Source organism: Macaca nemestrina, chromosome 1, assembly GCF_043159975.1.
Source record: "Macaca nemestrina isolate mMacNem1 chromosome 1, mMacNem.hap1, whole genome shotgun sequence".
In the NCBI taxonomy this organism is placed as follows: Eukaryota; Metazoa; Chordata; class Mammalia; order Primates; family Cercopithecidae; genus Macaca; species Macaca nemestrina.
The window spans coordinates 125,702,167-125,728,274 of NC_092125.1; the positions used below are offsets into that span (position 1 = coordinate 125,702,167).

Sequence of the window (26,108 nt, forward strand, 5' to 3'; positions counted from 1 at the left end):
AGGGACTGAAATGTAATGAAGGAATTGTTCTTCCTATTTCTGGAGGTAAACTAAATACGAAAAGGAAATTAGCATTAGAATAAATCCTGACTCAGTTTTTTTTTAAGTTCCATCTTTAAATCAAACTGTATTTCTCCCAAAATTAAAAATAAAAGTTATGGCCACTTAACAAAAAAGAATTCACACAAAATGTTGTACTGTGTATAATTTGCAATTGTTACACTATGTACTACATAGTCAATGCAGTGCCTTTGTTAGCTTAGTGTTTTTAGATTCTTAAAACGAGGTATATTGAAAGAAAGGTTACATTTATCTTTCTCTCATGCATATAAATTTAGTGCAAGCCCCTGTTTTAAGGAGCTTTATGTGGTAGAATTGACATTGCTTAATAAACAATGGGAAAAGTTAAGCATAACCTAGAAGTCATTTAAAACTGTGAATCACTTTCCTGACAAGCCAATAGGGTAAGAGAACCAAGGTTGCAAAATAATTACTAGCCCAGCCTGAGGGACCATGGAAATATATTACAGGTATCAGTTAAGAAAACAAAGCAGTGGGTGTTTTACCACTCTGCAGAGAACAAGCTAAGGTTGCTAACCAAACAAAATAACTTTACACTGACAATGCCAATTTTTACATTTCTTTCAGAACAAGGGACACTCAAACTACCAGAGGTAAGATTAACATTTTAAATATTTTTTATAACCTTTGCATTTCAAGTTGTTTGCTAACTGAACCAGGCTTGAGCTTTTACACTGTTAAATGCACCTTTTAAAAGAAATAGAAATAAACAGAAACAGAGGGAACAACCAAGTGATTGTGAACAAAATGCAAAAGTTAAATCCAAGGAATTTTCAGTCACTGTCCGAAGGTCTTAGGTAGAGAAAAAATGTGAATATTTAATCAAAGACTGTGTATGAAATGGGACTGTAAGTACAGAGGGAAGGGTGGCCCTTATCGCCTGAAGTTGGCAGATGCGTCCCCTGTCATGAAATGTTGTGTCACTGCCCGACATTTGCTGAATTACTGAAATTTCGTAGAATTACTGCAAACTCTAACATTGTGCATCTAAGATTGTGGTTCCATGTTTCTAGTACTTTTCCATTAGAGCAGAAAGATGATGATTATCACGTCCTATTGATCAAATCAAGATCTGGTAACATTTCCTTTTGGTTTAACACAGAGTCTCCTAATGGCTTAGAAGTATGTAATCCATGTTACCTCTCAGAATAAAGTTACTTAAAAAATACAAAAAAGAAAGTTATTTAAAAAAAAACCAAAAAGATGATGGGATATGTAGGAAGTAAATAGCAAGTTGCGTATCATTAAATACTTCCCTGTTGAAAATACTGTCAATTGTGTTGTTCAATGTTGCTATGTAGAGTTCCCCAAAGTTATAAAATTTCAGACAGAAAAGATTTTAATGGTTCCCAAACAATCATTGCCTTGGCCTTCAACCAAAAATAACAGATTTCTTACCTGACTGCCCCCGCCCCCCGGCCCCGGCAAATGCCCATAGTGAAACATTTTTTAAAATCATAGAAAAATAAAATACAAACTATGTGTGATTAGTTATATGAACCAAAAGTACAGTAATTTGACAATTTCAAAATAACAATGACAAAAATTATGATTTGTAAATTAACATCTAACAATTAAAACCTCTCTTTAAAAGTGATAATAGTATGTTTTTAATCTAACATCTAGTAAAATAATAAAAGTACAGCAAAATATAAGAGGTGCTTGTCTCTACTTTCTGCTTAAGTACATAATTTGAACATACAGGATATCAAGAGTGTGATATAAAGAGGCTCATATGTACCTAATCAGTGCATCTGTTGACTATATTTTAGAACCTAAAGTCTAGACCAAAGAATGTGTAACAAGGTGGTTTTTTTTTTTTTTTTTTTTTTAATAGGCCTTGTGAGTTTTTTTAGAACTAAAATAAATTAACCAAAGAGTTCCTTTAGTGTTTCATTGACAGGTAAGATTTTTCATTAGGGCTATCAGGGTTCTTCCAGCAGTGCCAAGGATCTTGCAAAGCAGCCTTCTTTCGCTTTCTCATGCTATTATTATATTATTGAGACAGAAACTTTGTAGAGTTCTGAACTTTAACTCAGTGTTACTTAACACTTATCCTTTTAGATATATGTATTATTTTTCCCAAGGAAGATGGTTTCATTTTATTTTAATTAAGTCATGTGAAATGGGTGTGCTTACAGAAAGAAAATATGCTAATAAGAAGTGGGTAATAATTTTCATGTGATACTAAATAATTCTCACAGGCAATTTTATACTTTTTAAATTACACATAAGCCTATGATGCAAGGAATTAATTTTCACATTGATTTTTTAAGATATATAATATCAGTTTTTTAGTGACTTGTTTCACTCATCAATATAATTTTTATTTACTGTGTCACTGTACTAAAAATCTCTATTTTGTGTGGATGGAGGATTATAGTAAGCTCTGAGGCTAGTCAATCCATTTGGAAACTTGAGTTTGTTTTAAGGGAGCAGTATAGCAAACTAATATTAAGAAGCAGCTCTCACCCCATACCAGGTGTGTTCACTCTCCAAGGCAGATGATTGTATTCTGCTTAGGAATCTTCTCATAAGTAAATAATGAAGCACTTCTGTAATTTGTAAGCTCTGTGATTTTTATTTTTTCTCCTCTCCTGAAGACCTTCTTTCCCTCCATGTACCAGTTTATAGGCCTCCTCTGCTTGCCTTTCAATTGTTATGATTGTGAATTTTTTATTTTTAATTTTGCACTTTATTTGCAAGGTATGTCAGTTTTCACTAGTCGCAGGATCTGTGGGGGCATCCATAACCCTACCTGGGCTGTTCATCTCACATCCCATTCTGGAGTGAACCTTCGGAAAGCTCCTCTGGCTCCAAGAAGCAAGTTTATCATTGCATACATATTTAATTACTTTAAATCCATTTTTAAGAGGTAAAGAAAGATAAGGTAATAGGTAATGAGGCAAGAAATAACTGCCAAGTACTTATAGAGCTGAGTTTGTTTGATCCTTCCCCACACAAACACACTGTTAGGTAAATCAAAGGAAACTGAGAAGGTCCTGGAGACTTATTCTCATGGTGGTGTGAGGCTGTAACTGAGAGCTCCAGGAGTGGCTGCTAGATATGTCCTCTCCTCCTTTCCCTTCTTTTCCTGCTGGGGACGAGGGCCTGTCCAGCTCCGTCCTAGACTTTTGAGAATATAGATTGGGGAGGGGAATATAGGCACAGAGATGACAGAATAACAAATGAAATTTGCACTTTAAAATTGTTCAAAATATGATCTGTTAAACATCTCCAGGTTTTTCAATATAAAATACTTTTTAGGTTCTTTTAAAGTATAAAAAAAAATCTTAGCCTCTCCAATTGCATTTGGTTTAGGGAGCTGAAAATTCCTCCTATGTTTATTTTTTAAATACACCAGATCATAGTTTATTCCACTGCACGCCCTTCCTGTAGAAAGGTTTCTGTTTTCAGAGTGACTGATTTTCAGTGGATTTTCAGGAGGAAGAACCTAAAGTGTAAGTAGTAAGGCACCAACAGAGTAGAATTACTTTGTGTGAATTTAAACATTTAAAATAACAAAAAGCTAATAACCTATCACTTAATAATCCTTACCATGTGGCTGTAACTGTTCCAAGCATTTAAGGTAAATTAACTCATTTAATTCTCACCACAAAACCTGTGAAATAGGTGCTTAGTATTGTCTCCATTTTATGGATGAGAAAACAGACACAGAGATATAAACTTAACTGTGTTCAAACTGAATTTGAACTTAGTGAATATTATTCTAGAATCCGTTCTCTTAATACTTGCAATGTGTAGCCTATTTTAATTCTAAATTCAAGGTATGAGAATACAGAGTTGCTCTTGAAGTCAGGGTCCCCTTTTCACATTTTAAGTTTATAGTTCCTACATGGGACTAATTTAGGGATTCTAGGAATCAAACCAAAGAGTTAAATTCCTTTTTTGCGTTCCTAGTACTTTGATAGTAGAAGGTATAAGATCAGAAGAAAGACAACTTCTATTGTGCATTGAGAAGATGATGGGATATGTAGGAAGTAAATAGCAAGTTGCCTGTCATTAAATAATTTCCTGTTGAAAATACTGTCAGTTTTGTGTTGTTCGATGTTGTATATATAGAATTATACAGAGTTCCTCTAAATTATAAAATTTCAGACAGAAAAGAAGTTTTCTTTAAATTAGTGTTCTTTCACATTATCAGACATGAGTCTGTAACTCATCATGCTTCCAATTTTTGTGCCTTGCCTACCAACAAATCTAGAGCAAAATTTTCCTTTCACTCACAATGACTCTTGTTATAACTTTTCTAGTGCAGCTATCCATCTTGCTCACATAGCTTCAATGCTGATTTTAATGATCCTAGCAGTCTTTTACAAATCCATGTTGAAAGTAGTTGGGGTAAAAACAAAAATCACATTTAAAAAATTTCTCCAATTTGCTTTCACCTGAGAACCCTGCAAGTCTGCTGGATATGACTTTGAGGCCCTTAGGAAGGCTGGAAAAAAAAAACAAAACACATTTCATCCATTTAACTTGTGAATGAAAACAACAGAAAGAACCCTGAGAGAAATCCATGGCTAATGTGTGCTTAGCACAGCCAAGTGTGCTCTGAATGAAACCAAGTCTTCACACACAGATACAAACCCCAACACATACAAAAATAAAATATTGCTTTTATGAAAAATCTAGATTGTATGATAGTCATAGACTAAGCATTTCATCCAGTTGCATAATAAAGAAGTGAAATCAAGCCCTTCTTAATTAGTGAGATTGCTGTAGTTATTAGGTGGGAATGAGTTTAATGCTTAAGAAATAAAATATGTAACCATGCATTTTCATAGATTTAAAATCTCTTGTTTTGTATCTCATCTGTAATTTTTGTAATGCAAAGTTGTTTTCTTACAGTTTTATTTTCTATAATAAGAATTCATTTTTATGATTCACAAACTGCATGTCTGTTTTGTTTTTTAAAGTGTTCAGATACAACTGGTCTGTAATTAAAACACTTTTCTCATTTAAGTGTTGGCTAAAATCAGAGCTTCAGATCTTTGTTTTGAGGTTGTATACCTTCTTCAGTCTGGTCTGTGAGGCCCCATAAATAGCTGAATTAGAGTTTTAGGAGATCAGTTTAAAGCTATTGCTCATATGTCTTGGCTGGGAACATATTCTAACCAAGGTGGCTGCTGGGCTTTGTTCTCTCCATCGTCACTATGACCTAAAAAATTTAGTCCCAATATTTGGAGTTGGCAACCAAAAAGATTTTTTTTTCTTACTGTTATAAGGTACCAACGACTTATCAAGTGTAATGATATACAAGTGGAAGACTTACTAGAAAAACAAAAAGGTTAAATTGTAAAAAAAAAACTTTAAAATCATACTCTAATCAAATTTAGTCATGCTTTTAATTGGAAAATGTGCAACATTCATTTGCTTTCCAAAGTGCCAATAGCAATATAATTTAATAGTGCAAAATTACCAACACATAATTTGTTTTGCTTTGTTTTACTTTTCTGCACAGAAACGGACCAATGGACTGCGAAGAACTCCCAAGCAGGTGGATCCAGGTGTGTTTCTGATTAAACCTCCCATAATCATGGTTTCAGCTAAGTGCTTATGAAAGTATATGGGAATTGCTGTGGAAAGTCAGGCATATTGTTGGCCTTTGTTCCTCATAATTTGGTGACCAGGAGGTCACGGTCTAACGTGTAAATCATTCACAGGATGAGTAACTACCAGCAACCACCAGCCTTGCACTCTTTCCACAGTCAGCAGTTGAGCTGGTTATTTGCTTACTGAGCAGCCTCAGGGTGCCTGGTTAATGCTCACATATCCAGCACCCTCCCTGTGTTCCTTTGTAAATCCAGTACGAAAACCAACCATCTAGCTGGCACTTAAAAATCACTGTTTTCTTAGTAAGTCAGGGAGAGGATAAACCAGGCAACTGGTACCCACCCCCATTGGAGAAAATTTTTTTATTCTATATCTATACTATTTTATAATAGCAGCATTTTTAGGGGGACTTTGTGACAAGTTTCCTCTCAAGACCAATTATTTGTCTGCAGAAAACGTTCAGTTGTTTTCTATTTAGCATTGTGAGATTTGCCCTGTCATTATGTTAGCATAATTATTTTTCATCCATTATGCAATGCCTTCCTTCCACAGTTTAATTACCAAAGACTTTTTATGTATGTGATCCTTTTGTTGTGAGTAAAAGGTATTCACAGTTAAAGGATTCCAAATACACAAACTTGATAATACACCAAGGGGAACATGAAAAATAGAGTAGCTTTGCTGGAAAATAACCTGGACTATGTGTTTCATTTTGTTTTCCCATCATAAGTGGTATTCAGCTAGTTGTAAAGTTTAGTTTTCAAAGCATTATAGTTTATAACTGAAACCACACCCATGGTAGCCTTGCCAATTTATGAGCTGTTTAAGATTTATAGGAGCTTTGTTGCCTCTGGCTAGAAATTGCCTCACTTGTGTCCTGAGACTAATTTAAATCTTTTAACTACAGAACATATTTGAAGCCATTAAAAAAAAAACAGGGGTTCTGGTTTACTTTTTAATAGTTCTGACTTTCCCAAGACAATATCCTTTGCAGAGGACTCCCTGCAATATTTCGAAGTGACTTTCTCTATTATATTTAGTAGGGATATATGACTGTGAACATAATATTTTTGTCTTATTTTGTGTGAATTATAGTATTGCTATTTCAGAAAAATTACTTAACCTTTATAAATTTTAGTTTTTAAATGTATTTTTTCTTTACCCCTCAGGGAAATGCATTTTTATATTTGTAGTGTGTCAATAGGAACATATTTGACTCAACAATTTATAGCCAAAATTTTCTAGAATCCTTTACATTATTTAGATTAGTAAATTCACAGATTATAAATATGGCAAAGTAGAACAACAATAAAACAAATTTATACTCCTTTATCCTAAAGGTGATGGCTTTGCATAGGTACAGTTTTTTGTTGTTGTTGTTGTTGTTTTGTTTTTCTATTTGTCCAAAGACTTTAGAACTTCATGAAGAATAAACTTACAGGAGAAATGCTGTTGTATGTTATGTTTGTAAGAACATAGGTGGCCGGACACAGTGGTTCACACCTGTAATCCCAGCACTTTGGGAGGCTGAGGCGGGTGGATCACGAAGTCAGGAGATCAAGACCATTCTGGCTAACACGGAAACCCCGTCTCTACTAAAAAAAAAATAAAAAAATTAGCCAGGCATGGTGGCAGACATCTGTAGTTCCAGCTATATGGGAGGCTGAGGCAGGAGAATGGCGAGAACCCAGGAGGTAGGGCTTGTGGTGAGCTGAGATCCTGCCACTACACTCCAGCCTGGGTGACAGAGCGAGACTCCATCTCAAAAAAAAAAAGATTATAGGTAATAGTTTTCCATTAAGTATAATAAATGTATGTGAGTGTATTTTTCCTTTTTCCATATTTTTGGAAATAAAGCAAACACTTGATGATCTTGCCTGTTGAAGCTGCTGATATAGTAAGGCTATTTCTTCCCACAGCTGTATTTTGATTTAGGCTTGACTTATGTATTTAAAGTTGCTTGACTTTTGCATCTTTGCCTCTTTCTGCTGGTTAGTTGCAAAGCTTCTTTGTTCAAAGTTAACCCTTGCTTGATGACCAGCGTGCCTTGATCCTCATGTGGCTATGTTTAGAGATTTTCAGACAAAATGTTTAAACAAGAGATCAGTAAAGTTGAGTCTGCATAGACAAACTGCTTCCACGATGCATTATTTGCTGTTAGTATTTCTACCATGGAAGTTCATTTGATTTTTTTTATCCTATAGTTAATTTACTTAACATCTCCAAGTGCCAATACATGACTTTGTAGGGCCTCACTTAAAGTGGCTTATAAAAGCAACTAATTAAAGGGTTTAGGAGGCCAGGTGTAACCACCTCACCAGGTCCAAATTTCAGAGCCGTGTTCAAAGGTATATTATATATATTCTCCATAGCCCTTTTGCATTGGAAAGGAACTTAATGCATAGTCTAATGGGTAGTAGGTGCTTAATAAATGCTACATGAATAAGTGATGATACAGTTTTTTATGTATGCATTGGCATTCTTTCTTTTTAAATTACTCCTGCTGATGCACTAATGAAACACGGCATAGTCTAGTGGTAGGAAGCATGGCTCTGAGCCATGTTGCCTGGGCTTGGGACAGTCCTTATCTGTTTCCTTGCTGTTTGAACTTCGGCAGTTTGCCTCCTCTCTCTGTGCCATAGTTTCCTCATTTGTAAAAGGAAATTAATAAGAGAACCTACCTTACAACGTTGTTGTGAGCATTACGTGAGCTAATATATGTAGGCCAGGCATGGTGGCTCATTCCTGTAATCCTAGCACTTTGGGAGGCCAAGTGGGAGGATCACTTGAAGCCAGGAGCTTGGGACTCTGGTGAGCTGTGATGGCACCGCTACATTCCAGCCTGAGTGACAGAGCAAGACCTTATCTCAAGAAACAGAAGAGCATGTAAAGTACTTTCAAAGGTGCCCAGTATATAGTAAATGCTAAGTATAGCAATTCCTATATTAACTAGTTTATATTAGAGCATGTTCTTTAATATTGGACATTTTGTCATGTGAAGGAGAAAAATATTAAACAGACCCTGAATTTTATGATGAATTTCTGTTGAAACAAAAAACTACATACACAGTCATTTTCAGATTTGTTGTTATTCCCCGTTAATCTAATGGCGTTCATGATCTTTTGCTTATGTTTACTAATAAACATAGTCAATTGTGATAGTTGAGAGTTTTTTTTGGTGAAATTATTACTGTTTGCTATTGCAATAAAGAAACAAAGAAAAACTCCCAATATTGAAAACATATATTGTGGGGTTTATTCAAATCCAAGAAAGAGGTGAACTATAGGTTTGCATTGTAGCTCGTTAGCACATTTAAATCATTCCCTCCTTATTAATAATTGTGATTAATCTTTATTGACAATATTTCAATTGGCTTTGCTCCTTATATTTTCGTGTCTTCTATTGTGTGCTAATAAATGTATCAATTTATAATCTTGACTTTTATAAATATAGTAATGTATTAGATGCAAATTCTGGTAGCTCTTTTGAATTTCTTAAATATAGCAGGGAATTTTCATCAGTTTGTACTATTCTTCCTAAGACAGATGTTGGTATCAGGAAAATAACACTTGTAACAGACATATCAATTATTTCAGGAACACAGAGGTGCTAGGCCTTTTTCAAGAACATGAGATCATAAATCTCAAGAAAATCTGAGCACTGATGTAATATTTTTCACCTAAAGTGGCAGTCAAGGTCAAAGTTACTAATTAAATTTTAATTCTGAGCTTTAAAAACTTCCTTTTGTCTCAGTGCAGGAGACACTAGATTAATTTCAGTTTGCATGTGGCAAATCTGTATACCAGGGCATGTATTGTTTTCACTGGCTCCATGTTTTTAGGTTATTGCAAAATTGTCTTATATTTGTGGAACTCATAGCATCCTGCATTTAAGCCTGAAGTCACTAGCTTTTAAACATTTCAGGCCATCATTCTGTGTTGTGCTGCCTAAAGATTATGTGGAGTAGATGGGAAATGTTTAAATAGCTTACACCCTTTCTGATCTTAAGTTACTCTTGTGCTTTGTGATAACCTTGAGTAATAAATGAATAGATAATGGTCAAATTGATAAGAGTCCTTTCTGACAACTCTTGTTTTTCAGATGCTCATTGTTAAACTCTTGATTACAAAGAGATGCATGTGGCTTAGAAAAACTCTTTTCTTATTCACCAAGGAGACGTCTTACTGTTTCGTAGCAGAGACATGTTCAAAGATGGTCACTTCCTCTTTCAGGTGGATAGGATTAACATATAACGCCATTCTTATTTGTTCTTGTGTGAAGAAAGGAATCTAAGAAATCTTTCTTTCATTACCAATTTCATTTCTTAATATGACATTAAGGACAGGATTGTCATTAGTTATAAAAGATGGCCCCTTTCCACGGAAGAATTTATATTCTTCCTAGGAAAGGAATAGATACAGACACAAAGTTCTGATTGCATAAATGCATGTCTATAAATGTACATGTAAATTTTTTTAATGTTATATACTATTTTTATGCATATTTATTACTGTATAGCAGTGTCTTAAAATAGTTTGAGTAGTTTGATAAACATATAAAAAGATCTAGGATTACACAATACATACAAGAAAGCAAAACAAATTGGGAAAGATAAATGTCTCAAATTGCTTTTAAGCTGGGTTACATATGAATGTTTTCCTTTATATAAATAAAATTTTGTATACTGGTTTACTGTATTGAATTACAATTTAATACCATAGTTTTTAGTGTTTTAATTTCAAAGGATTGTGAAATGTATTCCAAGTGTAAACAGAATTGTTGCTTTCTTTTAGATTTGCTTTTAAATGTAATATCAATATGCTCAATAGAGAAATTTTATATTTTTGTTTCCAAATAGAAAACATTGAGAAAAATAGCAGCACAGTGTTTTTAAATGCACTTATCTAAAAATACATTTCATCTCTTTTCTTTTTTATGCGGGAGACAAATGCATATGCCTGAAGGTTTTAGTACATGAGCTTTTGTCTATAATAAATAACAAAGTTTCTATAGATTAGAATATTTCCATATTAATCAGTCAAACCTGCTTCTGTCTTTTCTGTCACCTCCAAAACTAATTTCTCATCAAATATAAATCCTAATCTAAATATTGGGAGCATCATTGTAAATGTGTAAAAATATATTTCACATTGAAAGAAATGAACTTGAAAAAACTGGGACAGTAAACCCAGTGATTAAGATTCATTGCAGAGAAATGAGAAATCCAAGCTGTGAACAAATGCTGAGGAGCATGCTCTGGTTTTTAAAACAGCTGACTTCTTTTCAAGCTTCTATTAAACCATGGACAATAAGACTAGTTTGCACTAGGACAGTTGATCTTCTTGTAGTTATTTTCAGGATACCTTTCTGATTCGCTTTACCGCGATAACAGATTTCTGAAATGAGCACCGCAGCCCCTTGCTCACATCTTTCTTGGTTGGAGGAGGGTTTATTTCTCCCCTTCACGGCTCATTCTGAGTTCACAAAGGATCACTACTGCTGTTGTCTGGCAGGTCTGTGCATGCCTTGCCAAGCCCGACTTTTATACTGGTCAGGCACCTTCAGAATCAGAACAAAGGTGAGGTGAATATCTGGAGATGTGCGTGGGGGTGCTTTTAGATGGAAAATACACATCAGTAATATGACTACTGAAATAATAGAATGTTTGAATTATATTTAGAACCTACTCTGGGCCATTTATGCACTTTTAACAATTTGTATTATTGTAGTAGTTATGTTTTAGAAGATAAAGTGTGTATCTGAAAAGTGTGTATCAGAAGAAAATCCTGAAAAAGAAGTAATGAACCTAGTGAGTTACTTTGAACATTTATCACAATAAACTGTTCCCTACTTACAACATCAGATATGGAGTGGACTTCCTTTGCCATAGGTATGGTTATGCTGGTTGAATACCATTCCATTTCAGGAAAGGGAGGATATGTGCCATGTAATGCAAAGTAGATAAAGAAAATTCAGTAATTTCTTATGGGCCAGCAACCTCTGAAAGGCAGATAATTTTGTTTCAGCACTTAGGTCTGAAGTAACTTAAATGAAAGGAACCAACTGGGTCAAAACATATTGACTTTCTATAATAATATTTGATGCAAATGATATCCAATTGGTTTCAGGAGAGGACATTGATAAAGTAATTCTTAATCTAATTTATGATCTTATTTATACTACAGTTCTGTGTACAAATAGCAAGATTATTATCCAATTAATTAGAACCCTGGAGTGCTCTTTGTGCAATTTCTGTAAAAATGATTCATACTGGCAATTAGTTATCTTTCAGTTTATTCAAATCAAGTTGATTTCTAAATTTTTAATTTCAATGAAAATAAAAACTTAGGTTCTTATAATTGCTTTTATGGATCATTTTTCTTTTGAGACTCATTCATTTTCTTCTGTATAGGTATTAGAAATATGTGGAAGTTCCTCTGCCTTTGAGGAACTTGGAATTTTGCTGGGGAGTTAAGACATACAAACATAACATGTCAAAGTAATATTGTATAGTACGTGATGAACTACCAAAGTGTGTCATATAGGTTATGAATGATCTGGTTGACTGTGAAGGCAGATGAGGGAGAATTTTTTGCAAACTGAAGGACACAGGACAAGGAAACAAAATATCTAAAACAGACTTCAGTAAAAGTAAATTTACTAGAACTACATATGTTTGAATGAAGTTATCAGTCTGTTCCTAGGTTTGGATCTGTTCAATTATATACCAACCAATATGCTTTTGATTACCAAGTGACAAAAACCCATTTCAAACTAGCTTAGGAAAAAAAAAAAAAAATTGAGAGTTTCCTGACTTAGGTAACTGGGAATTCCAAAGCATTTTGACTTCAGGCAGAGATGGATCCAGGGACTCCAGCTGATATCATTAGTGTTCAATTTTCTTTTTGTGTCTCAGTTCTCCTTTCTCCTCTGTTGGCTTCTTGTCAACATGCATCTCACAGAGGTTTTTCTCATGTGGAGGCAAAGTTGTCGGTTAGCAACTTTCGTGTACATTGTCCCCACAGCTGGTTAATTCAGAGAAAATAAAACACCTTTTCTCTCAGTAAATCCAGCAGAATCCCAAGGAGGGCTTTAACTGGCCTGGCCTAGACCATGTGCTCTTCTCTGAAGCAATCACTGCAGCCAGGGTGCTCTGTTGATTGGCCATCCTGGCTTCTGTGCTCACTTCTGAGATGGGAAGTGGGACTGAACTAGCTTGTCCACATGGAATTTGTTTTCTGTAATTCTGTTTACAAATGAATAGGAGAGAGGAAAAAGAAGCTGGGTTTTCTCAGATTATAATGTACATCTATTATTGTGTGCAACAAGTTTCAGACAGTTTTCATCCTTGGGCATACTGTGGCTAGGTTTTCCACCTCTCCTACCTTGTCCTTTTTCCATGTGTAGGATCCTCTGATAGTTCTCTGGTATCTAAAATGGTTGATCTGGAGAAGTGAACCTAAAATAAGAACTGGAGATTCCGAACAAAGGTTTATTCCAACTGGAAGCTTTTAGTTTGCAGTGATAAAATAAAACAATAATTTTCTTGCCACGTATTTGATCTTCTTTTAGCCCTGTCATGGTACCTCACTGTTTTTAGACAGTGATCATCTTTTTTTCTACTGTTGTCTACTCACGTGTTAGTATAGATTGGTTTATCTGATTAGAGAACTGAGGAAGCAGAACCTAATAACAGCATGTTTTGTGGGGACAGAATTGAAGAAAGGTGCCATCCTTAAAGGAAAGGTCAGGGTAAGAATGTGGGAGAGCCAGATAATACAGCTCTTAAGGCATTAAATTTAAGTCACAACCTGCTTCACAGCAATAAAGGAGTAATGAGGAAAGAAAGAGAAGGAAAGATCTTTTTAAATTTTATCTGTATTAAACATAAAACATATTCATGCATAACAGCACTTTTAATCTCCAGCGGCAGCCCTGCGTGGTAGTATAGAACGAGGGTTCTGCAGTGGCACAGATCTGGATTTGTGTCCTGCCCCTGTACTAACTAGTTATGTAATCTTAGGCAAATAAACCTGCTTATCATCTCTAAAATGGAAGTAATAGTAGCAGCCATCTCCTAGTATTATTATGAAGATTTAATGAGATAATAAAGTATCAACCAAGTTTAGCACATACTAAGTGCTCTGAAAATTATGATGATAGTGGTGGTTATTGATACATATAGATACCTGTATTTTCTATTTCTATGTAACAATTTACCATGAATTTAGCAGCTTAAAACAACACACATGTGTTATCTCAGTTTCTGTGAATCAGGAATCGAGGCATGTCTTAGTTGGGTTCTGTGCTTCAGTGTTTCTTACAGTACTTCACTTAAGATGTCAGCCAGGGCTGGATCTCATCTGAAGGCTCAACTGGGGACAGGTTCACTTCCAAACTCACTTATACTGCTTTTGGCAGGATTCCATTCCTTTTGGACTGTTGAACTGAGGGCGTTATGACCTAGAACACTTGGCCAGAAGCTGTCCTCAGTTCTTTACTACATGGACCTAATCACCATGGATGCTTGCTTCATCAGAATATGTACACCAAGAAGGTGATAGGGTTTCCTTGCAAGGTGAACATTAAAATGTTGTATAATATAATCACATAAGTGACATCCCATCACCTTTGCCGTATTTTTTTAGCTACCCACATTCAGGGAAGGGATTAAGTATGTTAATACCAGGAGGCCAGGATCATTGGGGTTTTTCAGCAGAGGGAACCAAAGTTCTGAGAGGTTAAGTACTTCAACCAAGGTCACACAGCACTCTGTGGGTGCCAAACTTAATTGCAGCATATTTGGCTTTAGAGACCTTATCCTTCTAGACACCTTCTGTATATTTTATTTATGTCAAGCTTTGGAGAGAGAAAAGCTTATTTCCTGTGGTCTAGCTACAGTTCTGTGCAAATTAGCAGTGGGATCTGGTCTGATTTTCAGAGTTCATTAGTGACTGCTGTTACCAAGCAGATTTATGGGTGATTTTATTTTATGCATTGTTAATTTTGAAAATGTTAATCTGAAATTGCTACAGTATTTCAATTAATTTGGGCGATTAAAACTTAGCACCAGAAGAATCCCTACCAGAAGATAAGGCAGCTAATTAGAGGTTCTGAAACAAACAACTGTAGACACTGGCACTGAAACACGCCATGTGGATGACACCCAGCAGAACGCACTCTGCTTAACAGTTTGGAAATGGAAAGAATAATTTCTGGCAGTCTAAATATTAAACTTGAACGCAGTTGAATTTTTTAAAAGCTGTCTTAAGGAGTTAACTATTTAAATCAATGTATAATTTTTAAATATCATGCAGTTCTGAAAAACTACCTTCAGATTATTTTGCAGTGTTGACTTTTGGATAACTGCAGTGGTGACAGAAATACAATAGATATTTGTCCTCCAGGTATTATTTAAAAATGAGGCAGCATACACTTTTTAAAATATAACACTTGAGCTTCTTTGCTAGAGTTTTGCATTTTTAAAAGTTTATTGTAAAATATTCGGAAAGTATAAGGAAGTATAGGAAAAGTTCTCTGGACAAATTACCTATAATCCTCTCACTCAGCTAATCACCCTTTATACTTTTGTTATACACTTTTTTCCTCATATGTTTCTTTTTTATGTGCAGCCACCTGTTTATTAAATGCCTGTGTTTCCAATTTGATATTCTCCTTTTATCACTTAATTTTGTTTAATTGAGCATATTTGTTGATTCATTTATTCTTTCAACTGTTTGACAAGTATACTGACTTTGTGTTAAGTGTACAAGAATGAACAAGATGCGTTTTCCCTCACACAGCTCCCTATGTCCTGGAGCAAAGGTAATGGTGAAGATTTGAGATCAGGGAGATACAGAGGGTATGCTTGAAAGAGGCATAGACTTTACATATGTGGGCATCAGGAAATGATGTCTAACCTGGAATCCAGGATATGAGCAGGGATCAACAGCATCTGAATGGAGAGAAGAGGGTTGCAGGCAGAGGGAACAACTCCAAGGAAGGCCCTGAGTTGGAGAAGGCACAGGATGGTTAGGGTTGGAGCGGGAGAGCCATTCACGAAGAGAATGGAAGGAAAACCAAGGCAGGATCTTGGTTGATGCACATCAAGGAATTGGACTTTATTCTGAAGAACAGATTGAGCCTTTGGAAGGTTTTATCCAGAGGAGCGACATGGGCAGCTAGGACTGGTTGAAAAGATCATCCTAGCCATACTTGAATCTTGAATCACTAAATATTGTTCAGAAAAAAGGAAGTGAGTTTTAGTATAATTTATTGTTGAACATTAGTCTTTCTAATTTTTATTTTTATAAATGCTTTGAGGAACGTCTGTGCATGAACATACTTTTCCATATGGCCGATTATTATTTAACAATGGTGTCATAGAGGTACAATATCTGGGTCAAAGCATATGAACTCCTAGATTTTGGATGTAGATGTTGCCAAGTTAACCTTTTAGAAATATTACATTGAATTATATCCCCACATATTATTTGGGTATGAAAATATGTCTTATGCCCACCAACCTTGTATTGTTCTTTTCACTATAAGTCATTAGATAGGCAAATAATAGTATCTTACTATCATATCATAGTAGTTGATACCATAACATGAACTTCCTTGATTTTTAGTGAGATAGATTATTTTAATATTTTTGGCTATTTGTGTTTTTTTCTGTGAATTATCTATTATGCTTCCCCCTTCTTTCTATTCAAGATTTGGTGCTTTTCTAAATTACTTGTAAGAGTATATGTGTGTGTGAGAGAGATATCAGTCTTACATTTATTGAAAATATTTTTATATTTTTTTCTGACTTATTTGTTTCTATATAAAGTTTTAAATTTACCAGGGGTCAAAGTTACAGACATTTTGTTTATGGTCTCTTTTACTGCTTTTATGCTTAGAAAGTTTTCCCTCCTCTGACTTCTATTAAGTACCTACTTCTAATTTTATTGTTTAATTTTTGTAGCATCTGGCTGTTTAACTTATTTTTAAGTAATAACTTATTTTACTTATTTAACTTATTTTTGTGTAAGGAATAGCTTTTAATTCTGTGAATAATTCCAAATGTACACGAAAATGTTTTTCAGGATTTATATTACAAGATTTTACGGAATTTAAATTTATCTTTTATCTTTTTTTTTTGAGACAGAGTCTTGCTCTGTTGCCCAGGCTGGAGTGCAGTGGCGCGATCTTGGCTCCCTGCAACCTCTGCCTCCCAGGTTCAACCAATTCTCGTACCTAAGCCACCCAAGTAGCTGGGATTGCAGGCGTGTGCCACCATGTTTTTGCATTCTTAGTAGAGACAGTGTTTCACCATGTTGACCAAGCTGGTCTCAAACTTTTGGCCTCATGTTATCCTCCCGCCTTGGCTTTGCAGTGTGCTGAGATTACAGGTGTGAGCCACTGCACCCAGTCTAAATTTATCTCTTTTGTTGTTGCATAACAACCACAATTATATTGTGTACTTTTTGTTTTGTACTTTATTATACACATGGCTTGCTAAAATTATAAGTTATCTTGTGCAAAGCATGTCACAATACATGTTCTGTATAGCTAGGAAATTACATTTTAAACAAATGTAAGTACTTAATATTGAAATAATCAGTTTTTTTTTTTTTTTGTAAAATATGACAAACTAAGCCTAACTTCCCCAAGGATTTTTAGAAGTAGGAAGGAAAATATTCTGTGGCTCTGCCTTTTGAGTTCAGAATAGCTCCTCCCATTGATCTTATGCAAAGCATGTCACAATACATGTTCTGTATAGATAGGAAATTACACTTTAAACAAATATAAGTACTTAATATTGAAATAATCAGGTTTTTTTTTTTTTTGGTAAAATATGACAAAGTAAGCCTAACTTCCCCAAGGATTTTTAGAAGTAGGAAGAAAAATATTCTGTAGCTCTGCCTTTTGAGTTCAGAGTAGCTCCTCCCATTGTTCTTATTTCCTTTTGTACATATATGTCTCCCTTAATTTTACAAATCTTCCTCATCTTAATTTATTCTGCTGTTCCTGGGAGTGAGACTAGAACTATTATTTTAAAAGAGCTTTAGTTTTAGTAATTTTTCATCACAGTATGAAAATTTCAACTTGTACTTTATTTGGAGTATGCAGTAGATATGTTCTCATTTCAAAAAGTGTGGAGATTCTACACTTTCAAGTTCCAATTTGGAAAGTCTTATATGTCATCATGGAAATATTAGGTGTTTAATAAATAGACTTTCTTGGAGAATTCGGTCGTAAGCAGGTAGAATAATGACTTTGGATTCCTGCCTGTCATGTTGCCCCTTATGATCTGTTCACAGAACATGCTTCTGGATGTCCTGATGTTAACAGTTGTGATCGTAGCTACCTATTATATTAAATGCCCCAACAAAATTGTGTGTTGTCTTCAGTTCAGGACAGAGCTTTCCTTCTTGGGAGTACGAATTACTCTTTCAGTTTGTCTAGAGGACATGAACATGAGAAGATAAACAAAACATGAAAGTGTACATGTATTTCTCTACCTCCACCTACCATTGTAGGGCTAACATTACAGCTTTTCACTCCCAGAGGAAGAAACTTTGCCATTTCAAAAAACTGAAATGCCAGGCTTTGGGGATCTCAGATTTAAATACTTTGTGCATCTTTCATTTAAATTCAAGCAGTATCCAAGAACAGAATCTGGCCAGTGATTTTCAGAAAACAAAATGGCAACACCTTCTTGGAATCTCAGACTGTTCAAGGATTTTTTTTTTTTTTTCTAGCAAAACAGGAAGAAATTGGGGAAAAAGCATATGGACTCAGGTTGAGCATATGATGTATTTTCAACTCGAGTCGGCACTTTACTCATATTTGTAGTGTGACTTAAAATTAATTTGGGTGAAGCACTCAGATTTGAGGGAGGAAAAAAAATCCCTATTTGGGACTTAGTCAACATTTGTGGCATCTCATTAATCGCTGCCTTATGTAACTGCTTTCCCCACCTAAAGAGAAGCTACTGGGATGAGAAAAGTTTATAATATTAATGCCAAGTACAGATCTTACCTCTCCCAAAAGGAGTTCATTAATCACCATCGAAGCACAAGAACAAATATACTTCATGTCTCTTGCCAATTTTTTTCAATAACATTTCTGAAAGGCAAAAAAAAAAAAAAATATTTAATCTTCATTTGAAAAGGCTTTAATTTGGCTGTTATTTAATTTGTGATAATGTTATGTAAATTTAACATGCACTGAGAATGCCCAGGCGTAGGGTATAGAAGTAGAGTGCGTTGGTTAAGAGTTTGGGCCCGTGGATCAGAGAGATCTGGATCCAGATTCTTGGCTCTATTACCTCCTCTCTGTGTGGTCATAACACAGGCAAAGCACTACAAGCACAGTGCTTGGCACAGGATAGCTGGCCAAGAGCCATCAGTGATGGAAATTCTTACTCTCACTGGTAGGAAGCAGTATGGACATCAAGTTTGAAAACATGACTTTCAGTCCAACCTGCTGTGCAAATCTTTGGACAATTTAATAAGCCTCAGTTTTCTAATCTGTAAAATGGGGATGAAAATACTCACCCTACCCACATACGCTGGCACAAATGATATAATGTATTAATCAAGACAGAAAACTGAACCTAGCCATGGCATACAAAATCATGTAATATAATTTTGAAAAGTGCCAAGTTGTGAAATCATCTTTATTTTGCCATGTATCTCAGATTCTCAACTGTACCATTATTTGGGTGATCAGTATGTAGTATTGATTATATTTTAGTGTCACTCTCTCCTCTAAGGAGTTTTTTATTACCATTCACTGGAAAGTACACCGCTTTTTCTTTGCAACTCTTTCTTTACCTCTTTTCTTCTGCCTTCCAATTTAAAATTCATGAGTAATACAGCACCTCACGAATAGATGAAAGGGATGACAATCTAAAAAAAAAAAAGAAAGAACTAATGTAAACCTCATGCTGGAAAACAGAAACACCAATTTAAACAATCATAAACAGGAGAAACAAAAAAACCTGTTGTGCAAGAAAAGGAGGCTCCAGTCTACCTTTATTTACAACCATCAGCTACCGAGTATCAGAGATAGGAATGGATCCATGGTGCAATTTTCAGGCATTCTTGAAAATGTGTTTCTTTCTTTCTTATCTCTATTAGAAGATGTGCCCTGTCTCCTTCATTTCTTTATTACCATGGCCTCTGCTATGAGAAGCATTGTCAAAAGCCAAAAGAAGAACAAGAAATTCTAAGGACATGGGTGAAAATGCAGGCTTGAGGTTTCTGAAAATCACAGGAGACAGACAAGGCTGGTGTCCAGCAACAATACTGGGTAGCTCTTTTTGTCCCTGCTTATGCAGCGAAGGATAAAGAAGAGATCCTATGGACACTTAGTAAGGATTACTTCATTTTTTAATTCAAAGTAGTTTGGAAAGAAGATACTGAGCAGAGTAGAATAGCAGGAGGTTTTTGTAAGGTGAAATAGAATGAAAGTGGCAGCCAAGAATTTTTCTGTCTTCAATTTTAAAGAACACCAGCCTAACTCGTTTTTCTTTTTTTTTCCTGTGTTCTTTTTGACCTTCTTGTCAAGCTCCTGACTTTCTCCCTTGGGGATTTTTCTCTGTATAGTCAGCGCTGACTCCCTTAGAAATCCTGAACCCCACACCCTCATCACGAAGGAGTTTAAGAGAATTCAAATAAACACGTTGAGATAAGTAGCTTGTGAGCTAACTGTTACGGGATGCCTCTGTAATAAGATACTGCCAGCTGGAAGCTAAAATAAAGTGAAATTCCATTTAACACGTGAGAGTCAAAATTGTATGTTTCACCTAAAAATATAAACTAAAGTTAATATTAGACATTAGGAATTCCTACTGAAACATCTACTTTCATTTAATAGTAAATTTCTTTAGAATTGTGAGTTTCCTCCTCTTCAGACTGTCCAAACATAGTTCCTGGCACCATGTCTGTGGTCTGTTTCTCTCACTACAATGAGGAAAAAGTTCATGGTTTGCTAATGTCTTAGTCTACACATTTCATTGTACTCCATGACTGCAAATTCATCTTCGTATGATTTATATGTCAATCAGCACGTTGGTGAAGTAGCCATGGAATGAATATTAGAGTGATATTTGTTGTACTAGAGGTTTCTCATACTTTATTTTTAATTCTCACAACAAAGCTGTGAGAGATATTATGCCCATTTTACGGTTGAGGAAGCTACACTGAGAATTGTGACAGGTGTCCAAATTCATGTAAGTAATAAACGCTGAAACTGAGCTTTTAACCACATCCTTATAAAACTTCCGTATATGTGTTTCCATAACTAGCAGAAGCATTTTATGTTCTTAACTAATTTAGGAGTCTTGTAGGAATGCATTCACTAAATCAGTGCACTTTGTCAGAAGATTTATTTTGTAGCCAGGCTGGCTACAATTATGGATCATGCCAGATGCTCAGTGGAGGGAGGAAGTGAGATGAGGGAGACTAAAGAGAAATGATCTTGGTCAGACTGAAGAAGGACAAGCACTCTTAATTGTCAATATCAAATGAAAGGAGAAATATGACCTTGATGTGAGGGCTTAAGGCAGGGTTGCTATCATATGACTGTCTGGGTCCTGGATGAGAGAGGACCAGCTGAGGTGATGGGAGAGCCTGGGAAAGAGCTTCTCAGAAGGGCCCAGTTGGGCAAAGGGCAAGCAGACACTGCAGATGGTCCCTCAGGTCTCTGCCAACCTTGGGGTGCTGCGATTCCAAGCAAAGAAGGAAGCTCATTCCACATAGCGTTTTAGATCTTTCATTAGTGTGCCTTTGATTTTAACATGATTAGAAAATATAATCATAGCAAAATATCAGGAAATGACCCCAAACTAATATAATAAATACTGCTTCTGTTTGTTCTTTATACTCTCTTTTCCCTTAATGTCTTCATTAAGATTTGTGTAGAGAACAGGGTTTTAAGCATGATGTCGCTATTTTAAATAATTTATAGAGGATGATTGTTTTTCCGTGTTGTGATTTATTTGTGTGTGTGTGTGTGTGTGTGTGTGTATAATAATCCTAACATAAACCATCATCAGAGAAACCACCACTAGTGATATTAATAATCAATACGACCTAGTAGGTATGCAGCAATTCTGACTTGGAGAGATCCCTCCTCCCTCTGAATCAGGTTGGGACAGAGTGATTCTAGCATTGGCCTGTGAAACACTGGCTCTGCCCTCATCTGGGATGGCTGTGTGCAGTCAGGTATGTAAAACTAGTTGGCTCCCACCCTTGAGCTTGTCGTATGACTGATCATATGAAAGTGTGTGTGTGAGCTCTAATTATTGAGGTATGTGCCTTATCTCCCTTGCTAGACTGATAGCTCCTTTGAAGACAAACACCTGGTCTTTATCTTTACAGTTCCTAGGGAGATTTAGTGCAGGACCCTTCACACAAAAGTGTTCAGCAGTGCTGAGCCAAGGAGGGTGGATACCATGGGAGTAGTCTACCTATTAGTGGGGAAGGATATTTTATCGCTGACATTGCTGAGAATTGCTGGCCCATGTGATAAGAAACACCAAACCAGCTTTGATTAAAAGTCAGTTTTATTATTGTTTTTAAATTACCCCCAGACAATGCACCCCTTGTCGTCCAGCTGGCATGGACCGCTCTCAACCGCCATATGTTCCCACAATCTAACCCTTCTTCTACACCACTGGTATTTAGTAAATTATTATTCAATTTGTCGACTGTTGTAATAGTCTCCCAACTGTTCATCTTGCCTCCAATCCTGACTTCTTTTATTGACTCCTCCAGACTATCAGAAGAATGATTTACCTAAAGGAGAGACAGCATGGCCTCTCCTACTTAAACTCTTCAGCCCATACTCAGAACCAGTCTACAGTATATTAACTATAAAAGGCCCCCAACATCTGATTCATACCTAACTTATTTCTGCTCCTCCAGCAATAGCAGAGATCTGGTAATTTTCCACATGTACTGAATTCTTTCTTGCCACTATACCTTGGCTCCTGCTCTTGTTTCTGAACAAAATAACTTTACTTCTCAATTTACTCTACTTCTATATCTGGTTAATTCCTAGTTATCTATCATCCATCCATCTAAACTTAGTTCTAGTATTCCCTCTTCTAAGAAGTCTGCTTTATAGTACTCCATATCTGGTGTGCATTGTGGGCCCCTCTCCCATTACAGCACTGTGATAGTATTTTTTTTTAATGATCTGGGTACACGTCTACTTTCTACAATCTTTCATAAGCTCCTTAATAACTGGAGTTTCATCTTTTCATATTTATACCTGTAGTATCTGGAACATAGCAGGTGATCAGGAAATATATGTTGAATTGAATTGGAAGCCCAGCTTTATAAAAGGGAACACTGGTTTGTGGTGTGAAAATTTTTTACCCTCTGAAAAGTCGACCTATGCTGCTGCTTTTTATACTTTGAAAATTAAGAAAATGGTTTGTTCAAGCACTGCAAGTTCTCACTTACAAGTAGGAACTGAACAATGAGAACATGTGGATACATGGTGGTGGCAGAGAACAACACACACTGGGCCTTTTGTTGGGGGTTGTGGAGGGAGAGCATCAGGAATCATAGGTAATGGATGCTGAGCTTAATACCTAGGTGATGGTTTGATCTGTGCAGCAAACCACCTTGGCACATGTTTACCTATGTAACAAACCTGCACATCCTGCACATGTACCCTAGAACTTAAAAGTTGGAGAAAAATAAAATAGGAGGGGAGGGCAAAGAGTGATTGTACAAAGCAAGGTGAAAAATGTAGTAAACATTATGTAATAGCTAATGTATGCTTATTAAACCATTAAGAAAGAGAAAAAAAAAGAAAATGGTTTGTTAATGAGCCAGCAGTCAGTCCTATTTTACTTATTGTTTATTTTTGAGACTAATGTACAAAAATAATGAAAAGCATTACATTTGAGTATTGGTGTGCCCATACCACCTTTGTTACTTTTTTCATATCATAAGAACAATTAATAAAATATTTCAAACCCACAGCATCATAGAACACAGACATATCTTATAAAGTGATATTTTGATAAGTTTTGGAGGAATCTTCAAGTGAAAATCATTTGTCTCTAATATCAACCACTTAGAGCCAAATTAGAACAATAGGAGTTTCATTTAGGCTCCATAAGTAGCTGCAGTAGAATATTACTATGATATTAGTTGCTGAAATTATAAAGGGGAATTTGCTGGTACCAAAAGGCAAGGCAATCAAATTTTTCAGCAGAGGTAAAACACTACCAAACACTTCATTTTGCAAATTGGCATTTTTTTCTTTGAAGCTCTGACCACTTTATAGGCAATTATCTTGAATCATGTGGCATGTAAGTCTGCCTATTACATTCTTCTAGCTATAATATATTTGGTGAAAGAGGTTATCAAAGCATTTGTTTTCATTATATTCATTTTCGATCCAAATTTACCTAGGATTCAAAAATCTAGAGAAAGTTTATGGAGGTTACAGAAGGCCCAGAGATATTTTCAAAGCCCTTCCAATAAAATATTATGCATATTTATTTTGTGAAGAGTAATATTTGGACCAGAAATACGTAGTTTAGGACAGACATTTCTCAACTTTCTTTCATTATAAAAGTTTTTTTAATGACCCAAATTTACACAAGCCTGTACAACAGTATAGAAGTCTGTATCTTAAAATTGCATTTGAATATCTGCAAAGGGAAAGTATATTTTTAAGTCACTGAATACACTTTGCATTAGGTAATTATCACCCTCAGATGCTTCCAATTAATCCTGACTAACCAGATGAACTAGAGTAACACAATATTCCAGTCTTAAATACATTTTTTGGTTTATACTAGAATGTGGATTTACCACATATATTCTTAAAACATAAATTCTTCAGCATATTTAAGATATGCTTAGATTTGTAAAGAACTGTAATTGAAAGCCCAGGGAAGCTTCAGGGGGACAAGACCAGCCTGGAGCAGCCCAAGAAGTGAATGTGCAAGTCATTGCTGTGGATAGTGAGGGTTTCAGTATTGGGGAATTTCTGCTCTCTGATTGACACCTGCCCCATTCTGAAAGTGCTTTCAACTGCTGGAATTGGATAGGGTTACCAACTTTTAGCTTCATTGCTTTGCCCATTACTCATATGACTACTATGTCTTTTTCTACCCATTGGGCCCACAGAGAATTTGCTTTTGTTAGCATTTTTCTGGGAAGTATGGTACCTCGCAGAGCTTTCATTTGGTTCGTAAATGTTCTTGCTAAAATGTCAGCACATAACCTGTCCTTCTGGTTGGATTTGGGCTATAAGAAGCTTTAAGACCAGTGGCCTTGAATAAAATCCATTCAACTCTTAGTGCTTTTAATGAAATAGAAAAGATAACTATTGGGCCTCTAAAAACATTGATCATTGAGAAGCAGCAGCATTTGTGCTCTGGAAATGCACTGTGTGTGTGTGTATGTGTGAGATAACTTATATCCCTGTGACATTATTGTTTCCACTTCTGGCAGATATTTTTTTTTTCCCCTATAGAAACCCTTTCAGGAAAAATCCAAACTGAGCAGAGTAAAAATTGAGACAGTATTATTTTGTGCATGTTTTTTGAGCTTCCCTAATGTTTCAGCTTTATAGCTTTTTTATAAAAACAATTTGTCATATTTTAAAATGTAATTTTAATCACTTGGAGGAAGGGGACTAGGTACATTTGTATTCATGTCGTGTGGGGATATAAATTTGTTGACAGTCTCATTTTGCAAAATGGATTTAATGCTGGAAAAAATCATAGCAATTCATTTTTTAAAAATTACATAGCCTCTTTAAATACAGTGCTCTAGTTTTCAAATTTTAGGTCTATGCCATGTAAATAATTATTCACATTATGAATTAAAATTCCATTTGCTTACAGGGCAGCTTAATTTTTTTGCTTATAGGCACATAATCACTTGAAAATCTAAATAATAATTGTTCATTTAGGAGAGAAAAATACCTTCCTCAACTAATCTGTAATACCAATGTAGTTTTCAGTGGTAGGTAGAGAAATTGGGTATCACCAAGTCCCATAACATGTTAGATATACAACAGAACCACAGTTGTAATGATCTTGTTCTAAGGACTTACAATCTAAAGCCATTCCTTATTAGAAATAGAGAATTTGACAACACGTATACACACCGAATGGCCCCATATTGTCATTATATTTGTACAAGCAAAATTAGTCAAGAAATGCAGAAACATTATTTTGTTAAAATTATTTTAAAAATCTATAATGATAAACATGCACGTATGCTTTCATTTATTTAACAAACTATATTGAGAGATTATTGGGCACCGAACACTATACTTAGGATAAACAACTGAACAATTTTCATGATCCTTGACCTTGTAAAGCTTATGTTCAAGTGGGGAGAAAACAAAACAATTAATATATAAGTTATGTTTAATAACTATAATAAAAATTCAGAAACAATTGAACAAAGGAATGTAT

General features: G+C 35.4%; 1 protein-coding gene across 6 annotated transcripts in view; it reads left to right on the forward strand.

Annotated features, from left to right (window-relative positions):
* Positions 1 to 26,108, forward strand: part of LOC105489209 (vav guanine nucleotide exchange factor 3) — a 398,407-nt gene that overhangs the window by 287,803 nt on the left and 84,496 nt on the right. For all 6 annotated transcript variants that reach the window (XM_011753898.2, XM_011753897.2, XM_071069536.1 and 3 more), the window contains 2 exons: positions 649 to 674; positions 5,564 to 5,609. In XM_011753898.2, the coding sequence (XP_011752200.1) occupies positions 649 to 674; positions 5,564 to 5,609 (72 nt within the window). The remainder of the gene's footprint in view (positions 1 to 648; positions 675 to 5,563; positions 5,610 to 26,108) is intronic.